Raw genomic sequence first — 22,788 nt, 5'->3', positions numbered from 1 at the left:
GCTCCGGTGGGAAGGTAAACGCATTTCCGTGCGCTGCTCTGGTTTTGCCAGAAGTGGCTTAGTCATGCTGGTCACATAACCCGGAAAAACTATCTGTGGACAAACGTCGGCTCCCTCTCCCAGTAAAGTGAGATGAGCGCCGCAACCCCAGAGTCATTCGCGACTGGACATAACTGTCAGGGGTCCTTTACCTTTACTACATAAAAAAGTAATATTGAGTTCATATGATAAAGTAAAGTATTGCTAACTAACAATGCAATCATATGCACATTTACTTTCAGGTAATGCTTACTCTCAGGTAAAGTATGGATAGATTTGCAACCTAAATTAACCCTTCTATGGTGAAGAACAAAATTCATTAAAAGGGCATCATCTTTCAACCTAGGTAGGGTTGAAAGATGGGTAGGGTCCATGTAAATTAAAATTTTCTGGGTAGGATCCATGTAAACTAAAAACTTAGTTTCAGAGCCTACAAGGTAAGTAAATTAAGTAAGTAAGTAAGTAAAGCTACTACTCCATCCTGTTCACACACTGAAATGACTAGCTGTCTGTACTAAGGCATTCCCGCAAGCCAAAGAATGGTACGCACCTTGATTCATACAGTCATGTTTTTCATTCAAATCCTGGGACTTTCATGGGATGTACAGGAAACATTTTTTCCCATAGGTAAGTGTGAGAAAACCATGCATTTGAATGCCTGAAACTGTAGTCATTAGGTAAAAAAGGTAAAGGACCCCTGACTGTTAAGTCCAGTCGCAGACGACTCTGGGGTTGTGGCGCTCATCTCGCTTTACAGGCTGAGGGAGCCGGCGTTTGTCCGCAGACAGTCTTTCCGGGTCATGTGACCAGCATGACTAAGCCACTTCTGGCACAATGGAACACCGTGACGGAAAACAGAGTGCATGGAAACACCATTTACCTTCCCACCGGATTGGTACCTATTTATCTACTTGCACTTTTTTGGGGCGTGCTTTTGAACTGCTAGGTTGGCAGGAGATGGAAACGAGCAATGGGAGCTCACCCCGTCACAGGGATTCGAACCGCCGACCTTCTGATCAGCAAGCCTAAAAAGCTCAGTGGTTCAGACCACAGCGCCACCCACATACTTAGTCATTAGGTAATGCAGAGCAATTTTCCTCTTCTCCAGCATCCCCCATCTTACATTGTTCAGAAAGGCCCCCATGCCTCCTGGAGAGGCTTGGGTAAGTTTCTTTGACCTTACGTAGCCAATGATTTTTAATCCCCATTATAATCAAAGTTAACTTTTATGCACATAATTGTCAGTTTGATTAGAAGCTAATCATCTGGTAGTTCACTTTAGAAAGCAGAAAACTAGTTATCTGCCTGTGTTTTCCAAATCCTTCTGTGTTGAGGGCCATTTCAAGGAGATGGTTGCAGTCTCCACTTCAGCACAGTCCAGAAATGGTTATTTCCCATATAAAATAATGATTCGTTCGCCTCACAGACCCACCCACTCCCTCCCTCCTGAGAAAGTTGTCTCATGTCATAAGCAGTGAACAAAAGTCTCACTTATAAAAGGGTTTTCTTTATTTTTTTCATAATTTAGCTGAACCAACACAAAACTGAATACTGTAAAGCAACAAAAATGTTGAAACATTTTAATTTTTTGTTCAGTATTTACTAAATAAGGCTGCTACACTCCCTTGAAAAATAAAAAATGAAACCACAACAGAAGAGAAAATCAGCGGAGTGGGGGAATCTGGCTCTCCAGTTCTTGTAATATAGGTGAAGTATCCGCGATCATTTATTGCATGACACTTTGAATCAGACATTGGTCATTTATAGTGCAGTCAGTTCATAATGCTTTTCAAGTGGCTGGGCTTTAATTGCTACTTGGACACTGATCAAAACCCTTAGGATGAAATAAGACCGTCCATGTACATGTTTTATTCATAGACACTATCACCTACAATTCATGGTTTCTTCAACCTGTGCATTAAAATAATCCTGAAAATTGGAAGAGGTCTTAAATAAACGAACTTCTTTTTCATACCTCTCATCTATGGTTGCTTGAACAATCCCTATATATTTTTTTTCTTTAGTAGCATAGAACTAGCATAACACTAAAAGTTAATTGGAGTATTTAGGTAGTATACTACAGTGGACACTGGGGGGGAAAGTTTAATATCGGCAAATATTTGGGGGGAAGGAGGAAAGCTCATTTGTTGACCTCGTCAAATCACTGTGAGCAATACTTGTAGTAGACAAAAAGGTACCATGTTTGGAGGTTATTGGTCTAGACTCTATCTTCTTTCCTTCTCTCGTTTCTTAAATAGCACTCTTCACTGCCCTATATAATATTGGACAAGGGGACTTCCTAAAGTATGAGATAAAACAAACAGACCACCTATATCTTGTCAAGGAGCAAGCTGACCCTTATACCAAATTGGAAAGGAGGGGGAGAGAAGAGAGAGAGAAAAGAAAACTCAGTATGGGAAGTAAATGATTAAAATATTTTACACTGTTTTTGACTGGTATACAAAAGACCACCCCCCTCAAAGAAAAAAGGGAGAAAATGAAAGGGGGGGGGGGAGAAAGAGAGAGAAAGCCTTCTAACAGTGCAATGGTTGAATGCATTTATGTAATATAAACAACATTATTCTTTGCTTTTTCTACAGAGTCCTCTCTGGTCATGCTTTACATCCAGAATGTCCCAATGGAAGAAAGCAAACTACACCAGTCACTTCAGAGACAACTGAAGTAATAAAACAACAACTCAACTCTGATCCATATTTTTTTCTTTTTTTGTCATGACTGTCAGAGTTACCACGTTAATTGTTAAATAGGATTTTCTACAAATATACAACATATAAAAACTGTTAAATATATAACTTTAGGCTTTTCAAAATACATTTAATGATCTCTTTCAAACAAGTGTTACTTCCCCCCCACCCCACCCCTTGGATTTTGCTTTCTGGTGCTAAATGGTGTATCAGATGAGACATAGGCCACAGATGACCAAACATGCTCTTTGCAAATACTGTATTATCCAACTTTTAACGATCAAAAAATGGAACCATAGAAGAGGCATGTTGAACTGGTTAAACTCAAAATGATTTTTAGTACGAGAAGTCAATCTAAGCACAGAGGAGTAAAGGTGGTGCGTAGACAGTTTGTGTTGTTTTTGATCAAAGTTCTGTTTTCTTGTTGAAGAACGGTCGTTTCCCCTCCTTGTTCCCTCGTGTTCTTCCGTGTACCTTTCCCCAAGAGCAGTTCCAGCCTTTTCTGCAGTGTTCCACAAGGACTTTGGCTGGACGGCAATATTGCAGCACTGGGCGAGTTGAATCCGTGCAAGGTGTTCCCCATACTACTGAACCCAAATAACCTTGTTAACAGTAACATCGTGTCCACTTTAAAATAGATTTTGCTCTTTGGTCTATTGTATATACTGAAACATAAGAAAATAAAAGCAATTAGGCAGTCTAGGGCACAAGAAGAAATTGCCTTCTGCACCTTAGTGTCCTCCCGTAGACAAAACAGTCTTCTCTAAGGCTGATTGGGATGAATACTCTCCAGTGTAATTGACTCGTCCCGTTGAAACATGACCACAGATCAAGTTCAGCAGTGGCGCAAAACGCAGATGAGACGTTAACTGTGAACTGGTGTTTTGTTTTGTTTTTGTATTGCTAATGCCCAAGCATTTATCTCTCTCTCTTCCTTAGTCCAGTGCTCTTTAGTATGGTAGAACAGACTTTAGCTCATAACGTAGAATTATGCTGTCTTTGATGAAATACAGAGAAACAGACAGTTGAGTTGATGACATATAATGGATGGTCCACAGCCGTGAAACTTGACTAGGGAATGTAGCCCACGCAGAGCTTAAAAACTCCTACAAGGCTTCTGTGTTGATGCATTTGTCAGGAGACCTGCAAGTCAATAAGAAGAAATGAGTACATATTTTAACCGCAAACTTGATCAACAGACGTTTTAGACTAGCGCCGGCTATTTACTGATCTCCACTGCCATCACCTCCAAAAATATAAAATATTTGTCTTGGCCTTAACTGGGTAAAGAAAGTTCAATAAACATTTTCAGAAAAAGGAATGGAAGCTCTTAACATATTGTACACACAATACTCTGAAATGCAGCCTCATTTGGACACAGTATAGTACAGCGCAGTGAATAAATATGATTTATAACAGGTGTTTTCTGTTTAAGATGCAAGGTCATGTTCTGATTATTCAGTAGACTAATTTAATCAATACTGCCCTCTAGTGATACCATCACTAAACAGGTATTTATGATCAATATAATTAGATATCGATTTTTTAAAAGGAGGAAGCTAATAAATAAAAAAAAACAATAGAAATTACTGTAAAATAAAGGCAAAATATAACCTCTTTTATTAAAAACAGATAAAAGATTCTAGGGAAGCAGACAAGAAACATTTAAAAATGCATATACACAAGGTAGAACCAAAAAAACCATATAGATATTAGAAAATTAAAAGAACTGATTACTGGAACACTAATGAAGCAAGGCTTGCTTTTTTAAAAAAGCATTCCCCTCAGTTTATAGAATCTACCTCAGCATAACGGTAGATTACAGCTGTGTCATGCAAACCCGAATGCTAAACAGTAAAGCAATAATTCCTTTGGTATTATCACGTTTCCTCAATATTTAGAATGTTTACTATTGACGGTCAAGAAAATATTAACCAGCAAACACTAGCAAGCAAAACAGAGAACAACAGGATTATTTTCACTTCATTCAAGCAGAGCATGAAATTTATATGTTTTTTAACCTACCAATTTGAGAGGTAAATGAAAAGAACATCTGCCTCCAGCAGTTAAACAAAAGGTCTGTGTATAAAGTCTCACATAGGGCACGAGGTTTATTTGAGAGTTCTGCTTTTATCCTCTCACCTTTTCCAGGAAAACACACCCCAGAACTCTTGCAAACAGCCTTTCCTTTTCGGACTAGTGGTCAGACTCCAACCCACATGACCTCAGACAGGCTGAAGGCAAAAAACTGGGTTGGTTATTGTGATATTTTCCTGGTTGACATATATACATTTAGCAAGAAAACATCATTTGTACCTGTCCCCTCCCCAGCCTTTCTATTTTGGCTTCTCTCACTTGATCTTTGGAATCAGTATAACATTACAGCAACACTACACAAATCCTGTAGCTTACAATCAAAGGGTTGCTAGATTTAGAAACCTTAAGCTGCTGGGATTGAAAGATCATTGTTCATATGGAAAAATTAATATCTGCACTAACAGGTGCATAAAAATCTGTATTTTTGTATTGTCTCTGCTTGTACAGCAAACCAATACTGCTAAAGAATCGCCAACGTCAATAGTTTTTGCCTCGAGTTACCAGAAGGTTCACCCTTTTCCCCTTTTTAGAAAACAAATAACTTATCCATGAAGAATTTTCTAAATATTTTATGGTGCCCATACCAGATGGGTAAGATCTTTCTATGCAGAGTGGGGTTTTGTTTAGGAGGGTCAGGTGTTGCTGTTTCTTTTTTGTATCTTTATTTTAGATTTTGCTGTGATTCATGTGGAAATTGTCCAGCATGGTTTTGTACTTTTTTAATGATTAATTTACTGTCTGTGTCCACTTTTGTTATGTTGTAGTTATGTATTCTTTTTATGCTGTCAGCTGCCTTGATCAGTGTATGAACTGTGGAGAGGCAAATAAATTGAAGTATGTATGTATGTATGTATGTATGTATGTATGTATGTATTTATTTTGTTAAGATTACAAACCCACCGAAATAAATAAACTGCTACCACTATATTCTTCTCACATGACATTAGTGGCTTCGTGTTTAACAACTGTTGAAACGATCCATTTATTGTGACCCTCTCCTTCTTCTTTCTGACCAGGGTAAGAGCTGTCTTCTTGAGCAATTACATCGTTCAATTAGCATTTATTATTATTATTATTGTTATGTACTGAAGTTCTCACCCTGGGCCAGCAGGGGGATACTGTAGATAGTTATGCAAATGAAGGATCGAAAGTGACGTTCAGTGATTGGATAGTTTTTATGCAAATGAAGGATCGAAAGTGACGTTCAGTGATTGGATAGTTTTTATGCAAATGAAGGATCGAAAGTGACGTTCAGTGATTGGATAGTTTTAGAAAGTTGCTACAGTAACGTTGTACTGGAGCTCTATATAAGCAGGCTGACTGAGCCCTTCAGTTCAGTTCTGTTCTGGCCTCTGAATAAACAAGAGCTGTTTGAAGAATCGCTGTGTCGTCTGATATGTTCACCCACAACTTAACAATTATTAATTAATATTAATATTAATATTATTTTGGTGATCCCCCACAACTCTAAGTCTGGTTTGGAGAATTGAGGGACTGCTTTGAGATGGAGTTGCAGGATGCTCTAGGAGGCATGGTGTGTGCGTGTGTGTGTGAGCGCGCGCATGCACGCATGCCAATAATTACCTCCTTCCCTGTTCCTCGGATGGATTCCCTTCTGTCAGCAGTCAGTCAGCACCAGATACCTTCAAAAGCCAACAGCATCCCTCAGGAAATATCAAATTCCCCAGGTGCTGAGCTTTACATCCCAAACATTAGACAATAAAACCTCTGAGGGACCCATGTAAAGAGAGGAATGATGGCTACACCACTATCTGCAGTGAAGCTAGATATCCCACGAAAACATCAACAGCAGCTTTCCCTAAAACTAACCATGTATTTTTCAGCAGCAAATCGGTTATTTGCTGAACTGCAGTATTTACACCACGATCCTGAATGGGAGAAAGATCCGATGCAATTCAGGAAACTTATTTCCAAGCGATGGATTTGGTTTGGTAGTTAGGATCTTTCACTCAGACACCCTTCACATACCACACAATAGGAAACTGAACGGCAACTGCACACACACACACACACACACACACAAGCGCTCCACATCCTTGGCCCATGTATTATATCAGGTATGTATTTGAACCAATTTTGGGGTGGCTTTGTAGGCCAAACCTGCAGGTTTTCATTTCTCTTTAATGGTTAAAAAGAATCTCAAAAAATAAATATTTTACGACATGTGCTAGCATTTGTTTAAAGGTATGTTGGCACTTTCAAAAAATAAGGTACACATGTTCATTGGATAGTTGTTGTTTTTTTTAATTTTAAAACTTGCTATTATAGCAAGTCATGCAATAACTAACCCCTGCTAAACAAGTTACCATGCCCCTCCCCGCCTTTTAAAACAGAGCCAAAAAGCAGAAATATTAATGCAAGTTCTGATGCGCACAAACATGCCCATATGATAAAGCATTTCTCAAATACTGAGGGCAAGTCAACAGCAAAGCGAGATCCTTGTTTATCTGTAGATTTTCTTAAATGCTTGCTAAATAACACTTCCCTCTCTCTTGATTAAAACCTTTCAAATTAAACTTGCGTTGTACTGCATTTTGTTTCAGATTTATAATAACCCAAAGAAATGAAGAATGCAATTTTGACGAAGTCCCACTTTGTATTACACAAACAGTAATGTATTTCCGCAATACAAAAATAGGGTTTTCAAAAGAACGAATTTGTTTTCAAAACCAGCTGCATACCAATTGGTGATTTTGAAGCCACCGGGGGATCTCATAGCTATTTCTGAAACCTGCTAGGAACATTTTTATTAAAATCAAAGTATTTAATTGAAGCAATTTCCACAGGGTTGCTAGAACATGTGTAGGTGGTTCTAAGGTGTCTCTTTTACAGGGTATTCTCTATTGTATGGTGCCTGTACAGAATATTTGTATATAGGGAGTTCACACTAACATTCTCAGTTATATTCACTGTTTGAACTGTTAAATATATATTCCATAGAATCTTACATTGTGATTTGAGGACCCGATCCTCGCTTGGGGAATGAAGACACGTGGACACAGTATATTAGGTTAATGGGCAAGAAAAGGCCACAATTTTATTGATTACAGCATGTGAGAAGGTATTGGCTTAAGCATTGGACCACAGCAAATTTGACTCCACCCACTCGGAGAGGGGTGAGTCTGATGAGGGGTTAACCACCAGTAGGGGGAGCCTGTTGATGCAAATACAACTATAAGCTCTCCCCTGATGACACCAGGGGTCGTGCCATGCCCCCCCCACCCCACAGGGCATCGGACAGCATCCATGACCACTGGATTCCTTTAATGGAATACCCTTAAGTGAAGGGGTAGGCGATGGCCACACCTTGCCCTTCCATACAACAACAACACATTCCAATGCCCAACCGCCAAATACCAAGAAAGTTGTGGCAATTTGCCAATTGGAAAAAACTCCTACCAGGCCCCTGGGCAACAAGGGTGACCAACCATGGGTCCATAGCAAGGTCAAGCGAGAAGCTATGCCCTAAAGGGAGTGGTGGGTGGGTGACTCATGGAAAATCTGAAGAGCAATGGGGGGGGGTAGAGCTGGCATGGCCTCATTTGAGTGGCTAAACCATGCCCCCCCCCACGGTGGCACCCGATTGGGTGCCCAACTGGGAGGCGTGGCGTGCCACCGATGATGAGAGGGTAGGGGGCAGAATGCCCCCTGCATGACGCGGGAATCGTCTCCCGCTCACAATCCCTCCCCTCCAGAAGGAGGAGAGGCTTAAGCAACCATTTGGGGGGGGCAAAGGTCATAAAAGAGTCATGCAAGTTTAGATAATGACTGAGAAGAACTCAACCTCCTCTGGCTCACCCATCAGCCTCTAAGCCCTTTTCTCCAACCTGCTTATCCAGCCAACCACTATTTCATGGACTAGGCTGATGGAGAGCAGCAATGGGGAGATGGATCAGACCCTATCAAGTACCCAATGTCAACAAGGCAAAATATGTTTCCCTTTGGTTCATAGCTAGGCTTGGAATAATTCCCGCTGTTTCTCCGTTATGGATTAAACTTCTGTTGCAAATTACAATACGGTGGTACCTCTGGTTACGTACTTAATTTGTTCCGGAGGTCTGTTCTTAACCTGAAACTGTTCTTAACCTGAAGCACCACTTTAGCTCATGGGGCCTCCCGCTGCTGCCGTGCGATTTCTGTTCTCATCCTGAAGCAAAGTTCTTAACCCAAGGTATTATTTCTGGGTTAGCGGAGTCTGTAACCTGAAGCCTATGTAACCTGAAGTGTATGTAACCCGAGTGCCTTATAGGCAACAAACGAAAACCAACACAGCAACAGACAGGACTACAGAGGAGCTAACCGTCAATGATATATGGCTCCAGTCTTATCCCCCAATTTTCATTATTACATTGATATAATCACTCAGTGTCAGACCAAGTAAGCTGATGGTTAATCACAACCAAATTTCTTATACAGTACCTACTAATGTGCAAATAATATCACTCCATCAGTTGTCACAGTTATACACAGTGGTTACAAACTCTTTGGGTTACAAACTCTGCTAACCCAGAAGTAGTACCTTGGGTTACGAACTTCGCCCCAGGATGAGAATGGAAATTGTGTGCCGGTGGCACGGCAGCAGCGAGAAGCCCCATTAGCGAAAGCATGCCTCAGGTTAAGCACGGTTTCAGGTAAAGAATGGACCTCCAGAACGAATTAAGTTTGTAACCTGAGGTACCACTGTACTAAAATTGAAAAAACCTGAGACTGCATCTAAGCTATGCTTGTTTGACATAGTTCAAGTGCTACTTTGGTAATGTACTAGAGCGCTGCCACCCCATTTGCTGTTCTCGCCAACCCCACCTACCAACCCCTTGCCAATCTACCTTGCCTCACACCTGGAAAACCACTCCCCCTCCCTTTGCACCTGACCAAAATCCCCTTTCTTTACACCTCACCTATCCCTTCACAGCTTGCACATAACCCCTTCCCTCTCCTCTCCTCTCCTCTCCTCTGTACAGCTCACCTTGGCCACTTGCCGCCTGCATGCTCACCTGCCTATTGTATGGCTGTTGTCATGCTGGATTTGCCATCGCCACCTATTGGCAACTATTGAAATTGTAGCATGATGGCAGACTTGCAATTTTATTATACAGTAATAAATTTTGTGTGGTTTCTCCATTTTAGCATTTTTATTGTGTGTTCTCATTTTTTTAAACTTTATTCTTAGTACATCTGGCATTTCTGCTCAACAACAAAACACAGTGTTGCAATTTTGTTCTAGTATCCTTTATGCTTTGTTGGCTGTTGCTATCTGCAGTATATTTGGTCTGCTATATACAAGAGTAGTGCAACTAAGGTTTATTATTTCTTAATTTAAAAAAGATATTTTTTTAAAAAAAGAAATTGTTTCTCAATTGCAGCTCTATAAATTCTGAACTAATCATTCATTCTAAAAACCATTCTAAAAAAGAATCAGCCTATTATTCTCTTTATGGGAATTAAATAAAGAAAAGAGATCATTTAAATAGGGAATAATTAGGATCATGTGCAACACAATCTCATTATGCTTACTTAGAAGTAAGTTACACTGAGTTCAGTGACACTTTTTAGCTAGTAAGTAAGTAAGTAAGTAAGGGAAGTGGGTGGCGCTGTGGTCTAAACCACATAGCCTAGGGCTTGCCGATCAGAAGGTTGATGGTTTGAATCCCTGCGATGGGGTGAGCTCCTGTTGTTTGGTCCTTGCTCCTGCCAACCTAGCAGTTCGAAAGCATGTCAAAGTGCATGTATATAAATAGGTACAGCTTCGGTGGGAAGGTAAATGGCGTTTTCGTGACATGCTTTGGTTCACCAGAAGCGGCTTACTCATGCTGGCCACATGACCCGGAAGCTGTTGACAAACGCTGGCTCCCTCGGCCTGTAAAGCGAGATGAGCACTGCAACCCCAGAGTCATTCACAACTGGACTTAACAGTCCAGTCTTACCTTTACCTATGTTTAGGATTGCAGCCTTAAAGGACTAGGCAGCCTGCATCAAAGGAGAAGCTGATTTATTTCAAACCTAATGTGAAGTTCTGCAGCTCATTCTCCACTTGCTTGGCTTCTTTGCTTTTTCAAATCCCCATCCCACATCCTGTTTTACTTGAAAAGGTATTACTAGTTATTTTTGAACCAATACGCAAAATTCAGTCTTCACTCATCTACAGCTGATCCCATCAACAACCAGAACAATCTGGTTTGAATAGAGGTTTTGATGCCACAGGTAAGCGAATAGCAATTTGATTTGAGGCCACTGCCAACACTGTAGCATGTGAATCAAGTACTGCAAAACAATTACTGACAGGAATGTTAATCTCAAAAGGGAGTGCTGGACAAACAAAAATTAATTCTGCTCTGTTTAGATTTCAGCACAGAGGGACTAAGGGCAGGACTAGACACACACACACACACACACACACACACACACACACACACACACTGAACTTATGAGGAATCTTGCAAGGAACAGCTCAGAAATGTTCTAAGCAAATATAACAATGATAAAATGCCTCTATCCTTTCTTATATAATGGGACTAATGCAAAACCAAGTTGCCTATGGAAATTTCACTACCACCTCACAGCATGGCTTCTTGCTCTCCTCAGTTGTCGCCACTGGATTTCAGGTCCTCTCCCATCAGGGTTCTCTCATTCTCTAAATCTCGAAGTCCAATTTACTTCTTTGCCTCCTGGTCAGAACATTTGACCAATCATGCTTTTACTCCTTGTAGGACCTTTGGTTTTCTTCTAGAAACCAATCACTGGTTTTATAAAGATAGTCAAACTACCAATAATCAACAACAATTAGTTGAACTCTTGATGAATCCAAATTACCTCTAGTCCATTGTTTTGTTTTGTTTTTTAAAAAATCAGGCTGTTTATTTGTCCCAGTTGCCTGGAATTTGTATTCTTTGTAGTAAACATAGTTGTCTGGGCAAAGATCTTTTGACTGGATGTGTGCCCATACTCCGCAGTGAAGTTAAATCTGCTTCAAGTTGTTCGACTACTAATAGTGTATGAACCAAGGCTAGATCTACACAGCTATAAAGAACGCTCTGGAAACGATTTGCAAAAAAAGTTGTAAAGCTGACAACTGAAAGCTGGCAGTTGTGATTTCAGCTCTACAGCGCCATCTGATGTCACAGTGTTATAACACATTTATAACACTGTCTTTTGACTAATGTAGCAGAGTCCCATGAATGCACAACTTGGCAATCACTGTATATTCCCCCCCTCCCAAATAGTTAATCTCAACATTAGTAAATACTGAAATCAAAATGGACTTCCAGCTTAAATTAACACTATAGTTTGCATTCTCTTCCCTGCTCCTTCTAATAACAGGTATCACACTGACCTTAGGGGGTCATAAAACTGCTACACAGAAGAAATGTAATGAACTGGAAAAGCAAACAAGCCTGATGTGAAGAGAGAAGCCAGGGTACTGCAGTGGCAATGTCATTAGTCAAATCCAGTGAGATACACGATCTGCTATTTATCATTGTGCCATTTCTGAACTGATAATCACATGCAGCAGTTCAACAAGAACCCATTAGCATTAAACTTGTCCTCCACTTCAGAACTTTGCTTTCTAAAAGCAAAGCTCTGCTTCTTGGTAAGGGGTTCACAGTTGTGTTTGTGAGTACAGTGTTTACTCTCCCGACAACATTTCAACTTGAGAGAGTCCCATTTTCTGGAGCCTAGAGAAGGATTGGGCTTTACTTGACATTGTACCAGGTTTTGAAATCAATCAGAGCGCAGTGAGATTTCTAGCCATCAGGCCATTCCGAAACAAAGTTTAACAGCGTAAAAGTGAAATAAGGTAGCATAAATAGAAAACAATGCGGACATAAATAAACTGCAGCAGAGATAAACCGAGCCATGCTTAATTTCCTTGGCAAATCACAACTTGCGCTTAAAAAGAGAATGCAATATTTCACTGCCTTCTGAGTGTCTCAGAATAGCATGACAAGGATGAAGACAGTCATAACTGAACTGGAGACATCTCAAGAACTTCTAAAGGTTGTATAACGGGGCTAGGAGAGAGACAAGTCCACATTCCCCACATTTGTGCTAGGACTCAAAGTACAGTGTGATATGTCAGAGACAAAACCCTTGTCCTTTGAAGGGGCAGAGATTTTGGCAAACACAAATGTTAGCCTGGCTACCAAGGCTACCTGAAGATTTTGGAATCCCGTTCTTAGTGATAAGTGCATACAAGGTTTTCCTTTTCCTTTTTCCAGCTTTGGCCATACTTAAGAAAACTAGAATAAATTTAATGTTTAAAGTTGTTGAGAAACTACAAGGCATTTAATCTCCCCCCCCCCCTTTTGAGGCTATGAGCAAAGAGAGAATCTCTCGGGAACTATAGAAGCACAGAGTATTAGCAGTTATAAAATACACTACCAAATTAAATGGCTAGGGTCTGAAGAAATAATTGCAGTCCAGATGGCATGGGAAGGTGAAAACCCAGATCTCTCTGTACACATGGCAGTGACAAAGATTTCCCTCAAGAAAAGACACATGCTTGGAATGCCTGAAGTTTTGGCTACAGAAACGAATGCACACAGAGACACGCACCCACACCCCAGAAGCAGAAAATAGCCACACCCAATGTCTGTGTTTCATGATAAAAGCACAGACACACTATTCTGATGCTATAAGAGAACTGAAGAAGGCACCTGATTGGGGGCTGTATTCTACTGTGCTGTTTTTTCAAAAACATTTTGCAAGAAATAACATTATCAACATACTGACAAAAACAGTACCTTTCAGGAAAATATTTACAGTAATACAGCGGTACCTTGGTACTCAAACAACTTGGAACCCAAACACTGCAAACCTGGAAGTAAGTGTTCTGTTTTGAGTGTTACACTTTTCATTTGAGTGCCACCCTTCTGTTTTGAGTGTTACGCTGAGGTCTGTCTGTTTTTGCTATTTATTTTGCGTTTTTGTTTTTGTGTATCTTTTCGTTTGTTTTTGTGACTGTGTGGAACCCAGTTCAGCTACTGATTGGTGGACTGTGTGACTGCAGTACATTGTTTATTGCTTTCATTTTGTGGATCGCTGGTCTCGTTAGATAGTAAAATTCATGTTAAATTGCTGTTTTAGGGGTTGTTTTTGAAAGTCTGTAATGGATTAATCCGTATTGCATTGCTTTCTGTGACCAAGTGCGCCTTGGTTTTGGAATGCTTTGGTTTTGGAACAGATTAAGTTTGAGAACCAAGGTACCACTGTACAAGCAATGTGTCATGGTGCAATGCAAGAAAGATAATCTAATTGTTCTCAACGTACACGGTTACAACAGTGGGGTGGACTACTGTATGATATAAACCACCCTGGGATCTTGGATGAAGAGTGGTATCTACGGTAAATGTAATGAGTAATGATAACAACAAGAACAAGAACACTACTTGACATTAGAATGCTTTGAAGGGTCTGCCACCTTTCTTTTCCTTCTCATCTAATTAAATCATCCCAGAGTCTTCCATGTATATTCGGTGTGCGTATTCAGTTTCTGGCTCATTCGTGTATTCAATACATTTATACCAGATTGCATGAAAATGGTCTAGATTTCTAATTGCTCTGGCTACATATAACAGAACAAGAAAGTTTCTCAGCCACTTGTACTGTCATCTGCAGTGTCCAGGCTGACCGATGGGGATGGAGACACTCCTTCAGGTTTACAGGGCCAGACCCATTAAGGGTTCGAACCTGCACCAATTTGGACAGGTCTGAAGATGTTCCCCAGTTTGGTGGGGGTAGTTCCAACCTGCTCCAATTTGGATGCCTCTCAAGAAATGGTTGCCAAACCTGGCACAAATGTTCCTGAAGAAGAGGTGATGGACTTCATCTATGTTTGGATGCTGGGCATCATTTTGAATAAAGATGGCGGACCAACTTTTCCCTAAATAAACATTAGCTCTCTCTTCTCAGATTGATTTGGAGCTGGGTCAGGTCAGAGTCCTGGGTTGGTGTGTACATGCATATACAACAGGCACATGGCCCTAAAACTCATAAATTACACTATATTCACTATTATATATATATATATATATATGCTTTCGTAGATTTTCACGGGTACAGGAATGCAGGTTTTGGTGTCTTCGGGTGTCTTCCCGTGTAAAAGTTGGGGTGTCTAGGCGACGTTTCGACGAGGTCTCACTCGTCATCTTCAGGCTGGTGCTTTCGGCTTCTTGTTACTGGAACAGAGCAGGATCTCAGTGTTTGAGTTCCTATAAATACTGTTGAGGGGGTGTGGTGTATAGCCTCCAATGTTCTGGGCAGAGAGGAAGTTCCCAGGCTAGTGTGCCTTTTCTTCTTTTGTTCCTTAATTACTTGAGGGATATCTTGAGTGATTTCTTGGGTGATATTCTGAGTACCACTTAGGTGGGTCATTAGGTGTGGATTAGTTGCTAAAGCCTTCGTGTCTTGACATCTTGAGCTTTGTGAAGAGTTTTTCTGAGAAGATGGCTGTACTGCACTTAGTTGTGCTCTGGCTTGGCTTCGTGTATAGGGGCGAGCTGTGGTTTTGTGTCCTGTGCCAGCCAGATCTGTGTAGGGATTGCAGAACCAAACGCCTGGCTGACAAAGACCACTTGACAACTGAGTTACAGAATCTCTCAAATGTGTTAATCGCCAATGGATACCAGCAAAACAGGGTTACGAAGCTAATCCAAAAAGAAACACCCCCCAAAAACCAAGACACAGAAGAAAACAATGGCATGGCCCTCCTTCCTTATATCAAGGGCACTACAGATAAAATTAGCAAAATCCTCCATAAACACAATATCAAAACAGCCTTTTGCACCAACCAAAAAATAGCCAATATCCTCAGAAACCCCAAGGATAAAATCCAGTTGGAAAACCAAGGGGTCTATGAAATACCCTGCAAAGTCTGCCCAGCCACGTACATTGGACAAACAAACAGACGAATAAATGCACGTATCGCAGAACACAAGAATGCCGTCAAAAAAGAAGAAAAAACTTCCTCTCTTTTCCAACACATGAAAGAAACAGGACACGAAATTAATTTTGCAGATTCCAAATTGCTCTTTAACATGGAACATCACCACAAGAGAATAATCATGGAAGCCATCGAGATAGAGAAACACCCTCACAACATGAACAAGCGTGACGACACATCCCGCCTGCCAGACATCTGGAAATTAGCCCTCCCCACAAAAACCGACACCAGATCCAGAGGCACACAGAACGCCATCACCAATCAACCACACCAGACCCAAACCCAGACCCTCTCCACAGATAAATTACAGACACCATCCAGTAGCCAAACCATGGTGGCACCTCCGGATGCTGCACCCCCCTGCAATCCCTACACAGATCTGGCTGGCACAGGACACAAAACCACAGCTCGCCCCTATACACGAAGCCAAGCCAGAGCACAACTAAGTGCAGTACAGCCATCTTCTCAGAAAAACTCTTCACAAAGCTCAAGATGTCAAGACACGAAGGCTTTAGCAACTAATCCACACCTAATGACCCACCTAAGTGGTACTCAGAATATCACCCAAGAAATCACTCAAGATATCCCTCAAGTAATTAAGGAACAAAAGAAGAAAAGGCACACTAGCCTGGGAACTTCCTCTCTGCCCAGAACATTGGAGGCTATACACCACACCCCCTCAACAGTATTTATAGGAACTCAAACACTGAGATCCTGCTCTGTTCCAGTAACAAGAAGCCGAAAGCACCAGCCTGAAGATGACGAGTGAGACCTCGTCGAAACGTCGCCTAGACACCCCAACTTTTACACGGGAAGACACCCGAAGACACCAAAACCTGCATATATATATATATATATATATATATATATATATATATATACAGCCAATGACATACTTTTTTGTTTCTTCAAATTCTCAGCACTGAAAAATTCCTGCTAATAAAAGGCTAAAACCACAGTAATTGTAAGCTCTTAACAGTAATTATGACTGAATGCAATAGTTAACAGAAATTATGCCTGAATGCAATAGTTAACAGATCATGCTAAGTGTAAGTGTGTGGTTTCCTGGATATGAGATCATGGTCACTTTGCTTCTTCTCATTCATTCTGCAGCAGTACTGATCTAAGAAATTGTTTAGTTTCACTGTAGCTCATGGTTTAACTTTCCCCAGACTAATAATAATAATAATAATAATAATAATAATAATAATAATAAAATTTATACCTCACCCATCTGGCTGAGTTTCCCCAGCCACTCTGGGCGGCTCCCAACAGAATATTAAAAACACAGTACAGCATCAAACATTAAAAACTTCCCTAAACAGGGCTGCCTTCAGATGTCTTCTAAAAGTCTGGTAGTTATTGTTCTCTTTGACATCTGATGGGAGGGTGTTCCACAGGGTGGGTGCCACTACCGAGAAGGCCTTCTGCCTGGTTCCCTGTAACCTCACTTCTCACAGTGAGGGAACCGCCAGAAGGCCCTCAGCACTGGACCTCAGTGTCCGGGTAGAACGATGGAGGTGGAGACGCTCCTTCAGGTATACTGGGCCGAGGTCATTTAGGGCTTTAAAGGTCAGCACCAGCACTTTGAATTGTGCTCGGAAACGTACTGGGAGCCAATGTAGGTCTTTCAAGACTGGTGTTATGTGGTCTCGGCAGCCACTCCCAGTCACCAGTCTAGCTGCCGCATTCTGGATTAGTTGCAACCAAGATTCAGCGTATGGTTTATGGCTTGTGGTTTGTCTGGTAGAGCTAAACCATGACCCTGGGTTCAGACGACAAACTAACTCAGGCCATCCCTTGGCACTGTGTGGCAGTGGAAAGGCCACGGAGCAGCCACACAGCTGCAACATTCTCTCCTAGAGCCTGTGGGTTCACACTAAACAGTGGTTTTGCAAGTATGCAGCGCAAACCAGACTACTGTCTTAAAGTCCAAAATACAATGTATTAGCAGCACCTGATTCCTACAAGTTAACTGCTCTTATCTAGTAAACAGTTTCGGCCTTCTTCTTTCAAAAAACCAATTTCCACACCTAGACTAGGTCTATGTGCATAAATGCTATGATTTCAGGGCTATAGTCATAATAACTATCTTACTCATTGCCATGGACTTACAGAATGAAGACAATCAACAGGGGAGATCATATCTTGAGAGAAACTTTCACAAGATAATAAACTTTATTCCTAGCTTGCAAATCCAGATTAAAAGCAATCCTGGATAACGCTAGCTATGATTAGCATCAGTGCGGATGTTATGCTACACCATCTGAAAAGGAGGGGAGATTTTCATGGGATGGAGAATGCAAGAGATGGGGTTATGCCTACAATATTGCAGCAGCGATGCCAGTTTTCATATTTTACAATCCAACTGCATACCTTCTTCGCTCCATTCAATCCAGTATTCTTACACAATATTTATACACAAATAGTAACCAGATAATAACAAGAGTCTCTCTCTTTTATAACATTAAAAAAGTTCATAAAAGTGCGCATATATATATATAATTTGTAAATTTCTTGAACAGCAACATTCTGCCCATTCTACTCTTGGGACTTTTGTTAAAACCTGGCAGAGCAATGAGCCAAAAATTCTGACACCTGGAATTTCCTGGGCTGTCTCCAAAGGGAAGGTGGGGGGAAATCTTCCAACAAACCCAATGCTTTGCCAGAGGTCATCTTTTCTCTGTGCTGGGAGTTGCATTTATGGCAAATAACCCAGACTGCAGTGAAACATTCAGCTATTCAGATTCAGCAACAACTTCAGAAAGCAATGTTATCACAAACTGTTACAATGTCATCTGTCCTTATAGAACAGATCGAGCTTTAGAAACAAGTTCACAATAGCTACTGTGTCTGTAATAAAAAGAAAAGAAAAGGAGACTAGTCTTACTAATACATAAGCTAAATCATTTCTCTCCTTCTTCTAGCCATTAAGTCCAATTCTCCTTAGAAAAATGAGTCATGATGCAAAGTTGTTCTAGGTTCCCAAAATTAAAGCAAGACAAAGAAAACTCAGCAGCAAAAAAAATCTGAGGAGGTTGTTTTTATTTGTTTATCTTGCAGTAACTTCAAAGGAACATGTAAAAACAGGACTACGCTTGTAATAAGGTTCTTTCACTGATGTTTCCCTTCATATACAGAGGATGTGGGAGTTTCTTCACGGGAATTCCTTAAGTCTTTTTATTTAACTTTTGCAAGGAAATAAACACAATTTTCTTCAAAACCTGGGATGCATCACATTAACGAAAAATGTATAATGCAATTGCAACGGTAATTTTCATGCATACTGGATGCAGGTGGAAACACAGATATATGTATACCTGATTCAATTCTGCTAAGTCCCTTTGAAATCTCCTTCTTAACACATGTCCAAAGTGACAGGTGATCATGTTCAAGGGCTAGCAAATGCCTGGGGCAAACAGGTAGCTCACATTGTCTGGCAACTCAGGAATAGCCTGCTAGCTCAGCAATTCATTGCCCAGAGTAAGTGCTTATGAACACTTACGTTTCCTCTGTAATTTCTATAAACACTGAAAACCCAAAGTGCTGTTTGCTCCAATTCAGCCTTAAGAACCGGGTTTTGTGAGGAAAACTCCAGAGGGAAAAAAGGCACTCAGGGATGGAGCTTTAAAGTGTGGACCTGTGTCTGCAAACAGCGGAGCAAAAGGTATGTGTGGGTAAGCCCTACAGGAAAGCAGTATACTGTATTTTTTGCTCTATAAGATTCGCATTTTCCCTCCTAAAAAGTAAGGAGAAATGTGTGTGCGTCTTATGGAGCAAATGCAGGCTGCGCAACTATCCCAGAAGCCAGAACAGCAAGAGGGACTGCTGCTTTCACTGCACAGCGATCCCTCTTGCTGTTCTGGCTTCTGGGATTCAGAATAATTTTTTTCTTGTTTTCCTCCTCCAAAAACTAGGTGCGTCTTATGGTCTGGTGTGTCTTATAGAGCGAAAAATACGGTATCTTGCAGCCTGCAAGAACATGGCACAGAATGCCAGTTATGCATTACCAAAAGAGAGGAAATGAGTCAACACAAAGGAGGGCAAAAGAGGGCACATACTTGCATAAAAATTCCATGTGTTGATTTTTATGTATAGACACTTATTTGGAAATAACTACTGAAACTTAAATAGAAATACAGGGCATCTCACCATAGTAGCGTAGACTGTGACCGGGTGACCTGTGTTTCTGTTCAGTCTGCTGTCCGGGTGCTAACTGTTGATGAGTAGCTTCAAGGCCCCTCCTGCTCTCCCTTCTTAGGATTCTTTATCTTTAATTCAGACTTGGACCAGAGACCTCTTCAGACAGTGAACACCTTTAAACAGAAGACTAACCTATGATATCCCTTCAAAAAGGAGGACTGACGTCTGCAAAGTAGGACACCTGGCTATGCAGCAGGGATGGGTAAATGTGTCCATTTCAGTTTTGCTTCATTTCTCTCTCCCCCCCCCCCCCCAGTTTTAAGTTAACCGTATTTTCACATTAGTTTGCATTTTTTTAAAAAAAGATGGTCTCATATAAATTCATTAGCATTTTCTTGCAGATTTCTCCTAATGCAGTTGTACCTCTGAAGTCAAATGGAATCCGTTCCGGAAGTCCATTCGACTTCCAAAATGTTCAGAAACCAAGGTGCGGCTTCTGATTGGCTGCAGGAAACTCCTGTAGCCAATCGGAAGCCACAAAACCCATGTCGGACGTTTGGGTTCCAAAGAACGTTTGCAAACTGGAACACTCACTTCCAGGTTTGCGGCGTTCAGAAGCCAAAACGTTTGACTCGCAAGGCGTTCAGGATCCTAGGTACGACTGTACAAACATTCGTATGCAATATTGTCTTAATATACACACTTTCTGCAAGCAATTTTCCCCAAAACAATGCATTTTGTATGTCCCCCCCCCCACACTTATATATGCACACTGTACTCTGGTGTGTGCATATTCATACACACCGGTGGGCTGGTATACTTCGTTGCAAAATTTGAAGAAGGATGGCTGTGCTTCAGTTCTTGTATTGTTATGGAAAGTGCAAATAAAGTAAATTTGCCTGTAAATGTGAACTGAATCGAATTTCTCCCGCATCCCTACTTGTCAGGATGGGGTCTAGTTTTGTCATCAACTGTTGACCAGCAGGAGCAGGAGGTAGTGGGAATGTGGGAATAGAATTCTGCCTGGTACTGCCTTTACTTCCATCCCCTGGTCATCAAACTCAGTGGCACAGGAATCAAGGGCTGAAGCACAATGCTCCCAGTTCAAACAGGGCAACCTGTTACCAAACCTTCATCCAAATAAATACCCATAAACAGGTACAATCTAGTTAACAAGTATTAACACAGATGGGTCCCAAAAGCACTTTTATTCATGAGCTGGGAGTGAGATAAAAGCCATATGGAGGAGGAACCGAGTCTCTAGAAGTAGGGATAAACATAAGGAAATAACCTTCCATTTCCCCTATAATTTCATCTGTTTTCTTGAGCAGAATATTATTTTCCCTGGCCATTTATTGAAGCAGGCTGTGGAACTATGGAAGCATACCTTCCTGTTTAACTATAGGCTGTCTACAAGCTGGTAAGAATGTTACTGATGTCTCATTCAGAAGCAGTCTACAGGGTAAGCTGAAATCTTGTTGGGGGAAATTCCAGCATTTTCATTATTTGGGCTTTAAGAAACACACACACTGTGTCAAAGCATATCAACATGTTATCGTTAACTGAGGAGGTAAAACTCTGCTCAAGCCATATTCGGAGACAAGCTCATTTTCTTATGTGGGTGGATTGCCCCCACTCCATGTATGGAAAAATATCCAATCCTTTAAAGACTCAACTGCAGTCTGAAATAGTACAACCTCACATAGAATTTTCAACTAACAAGAAGAATAAACCATGAACCAGGGTGGATAAAAATTAATGCTTTTTAAAAAATAATATATTTTTTTATTTAAATCAGATTTTTTAAATTTTAAATTTGATTTTTAAAATAAAATGCTTTTGGAGGAAAAATCTTTCTAAAGACAGTCTTCTATTTAAGTTACATTATAGTCCAAAGGCTATTCATCAGAAAATGATTTGTGTGCTAAAACTCTAAGTTTTTTTTTTTTTAAAAAAAAAAAAAACCTGTTTAAACACATCAGTTAGCAAACATGGATACATATGCTATAATGTTATTGTTTTAGTTAAATAAATTGTTTAAATTGTTACTGAGGAAATGATTATTTTTCACCTTCCAGTAAAGTACAGCATAAAAGTTGTCCAAATATAAACAGTTAACTTTTTAAACCTCACAATAATTTCATCATTATCTGTCTATGTATTTCTAATAGTATAACAAAATCAGTAATTTTTGATATAACTGTAAAAACTACTCTGAAAATTTATTATTCCAAAAATGAAACCTTCATCTGGTTGTCAATATTAAGATGATCCCAGCAAGAATTAGTCTTTCTGTTAAATTTTTTTTGATTTAAATCAAGTCTGACTGACTAGTGATTTAAATTGTGATTTAAATCACGATTTAAATCAATTTGATTTTAATCAAATCCGCAATGCCATGAACAAATAAAATGCTGAAAAGTTACCAATATATATTGATATCAGGCCTATCAAGTAGCATCTCTCCATCCATACAACATTTGTTCTATCTACAAATCCATATGAGAGTTTTAAGTTTTGAGCGACAGAAGGAAATGAAACTAATCAGCATTAAATAAACTCAGTTAGAAATCGCGATGGCTGCAAAGGTGATAGAAACTATCATCACAGTGTAGGCTATTATTGGCTTTGTGAAATTAATTGTGAACTTGGGGTAGGGCAATACAAATTAAATTCTTTACTGTTCTAAATAGGACTGACAGTTAATTTCAGCTATGAAGAATGCAAATGAGAATAATTTGGAAATCACCATGTTCAAAACAGAATCAGAGTTTTGCTCAGAGGTTCTGCTTCCCTGCACCTTACGATATGCAAAATGGCACAGATGCTTGGACAACCATATTC

The 22,788-nt window shown here is 40.3% G+C and overlaps 1 protein-coding gene across 8 annotated transcripts in view; it reads right to left on the bottom strand.

The window, feature by feature from the left end:
* Nucleotides 1-1,528: 1,528 nt before the first annotated feature.
* The window catches only part of TAFA5 (TAFA chemokine like family member 5), a 343,012-nt gene continuing 321,752 nt past the window's right edge, over nt 1,529-22,788 (bottom strand). For 4 of the 8 annotated variants that reach the window (XM_083463852.1, XM_083463856.1, XM_083463854.1 and 1 more), the window contains 2 exons: nt 19,954-20,117; nt 1,529-3,887 (listed from right to left, as the gene is read on the bottom strand). In XM_083463852.1, coding sequence (XP_083319978.1) covers nt 20,075-20,117 — 43 coding nt within the window. In that variant the 3' untranslated portion in view covers nt 1,529-3,887; nt 19,954-20,074. Of the gene's footprint in view, nt 3,888-6,425; nt 6,485-19,953; nt 20,118-22,788 lie in introns of all 8 variants that reach the window. The other 4 variants (XM_083463857.1, XM_083463859.1, XM_083463853.1 and 1 more) reach the window with 3 other exon arrangements.

Source organism: Podarcis liolepis (genome assembly GCF_965112155.1).
Source record: "Podarcis liolepis genome assembly, chromosome: 10".
Classification (NCBI taxonomy): Eukaryota; Metazoa; Chordata; class Lepidosauria; order Squamata; family Lacertidae; genus Podarcis; species Podarcis liolepis.
This window is presented reverse-complemented; position numbering and strand designations above follow the sequence as displayed.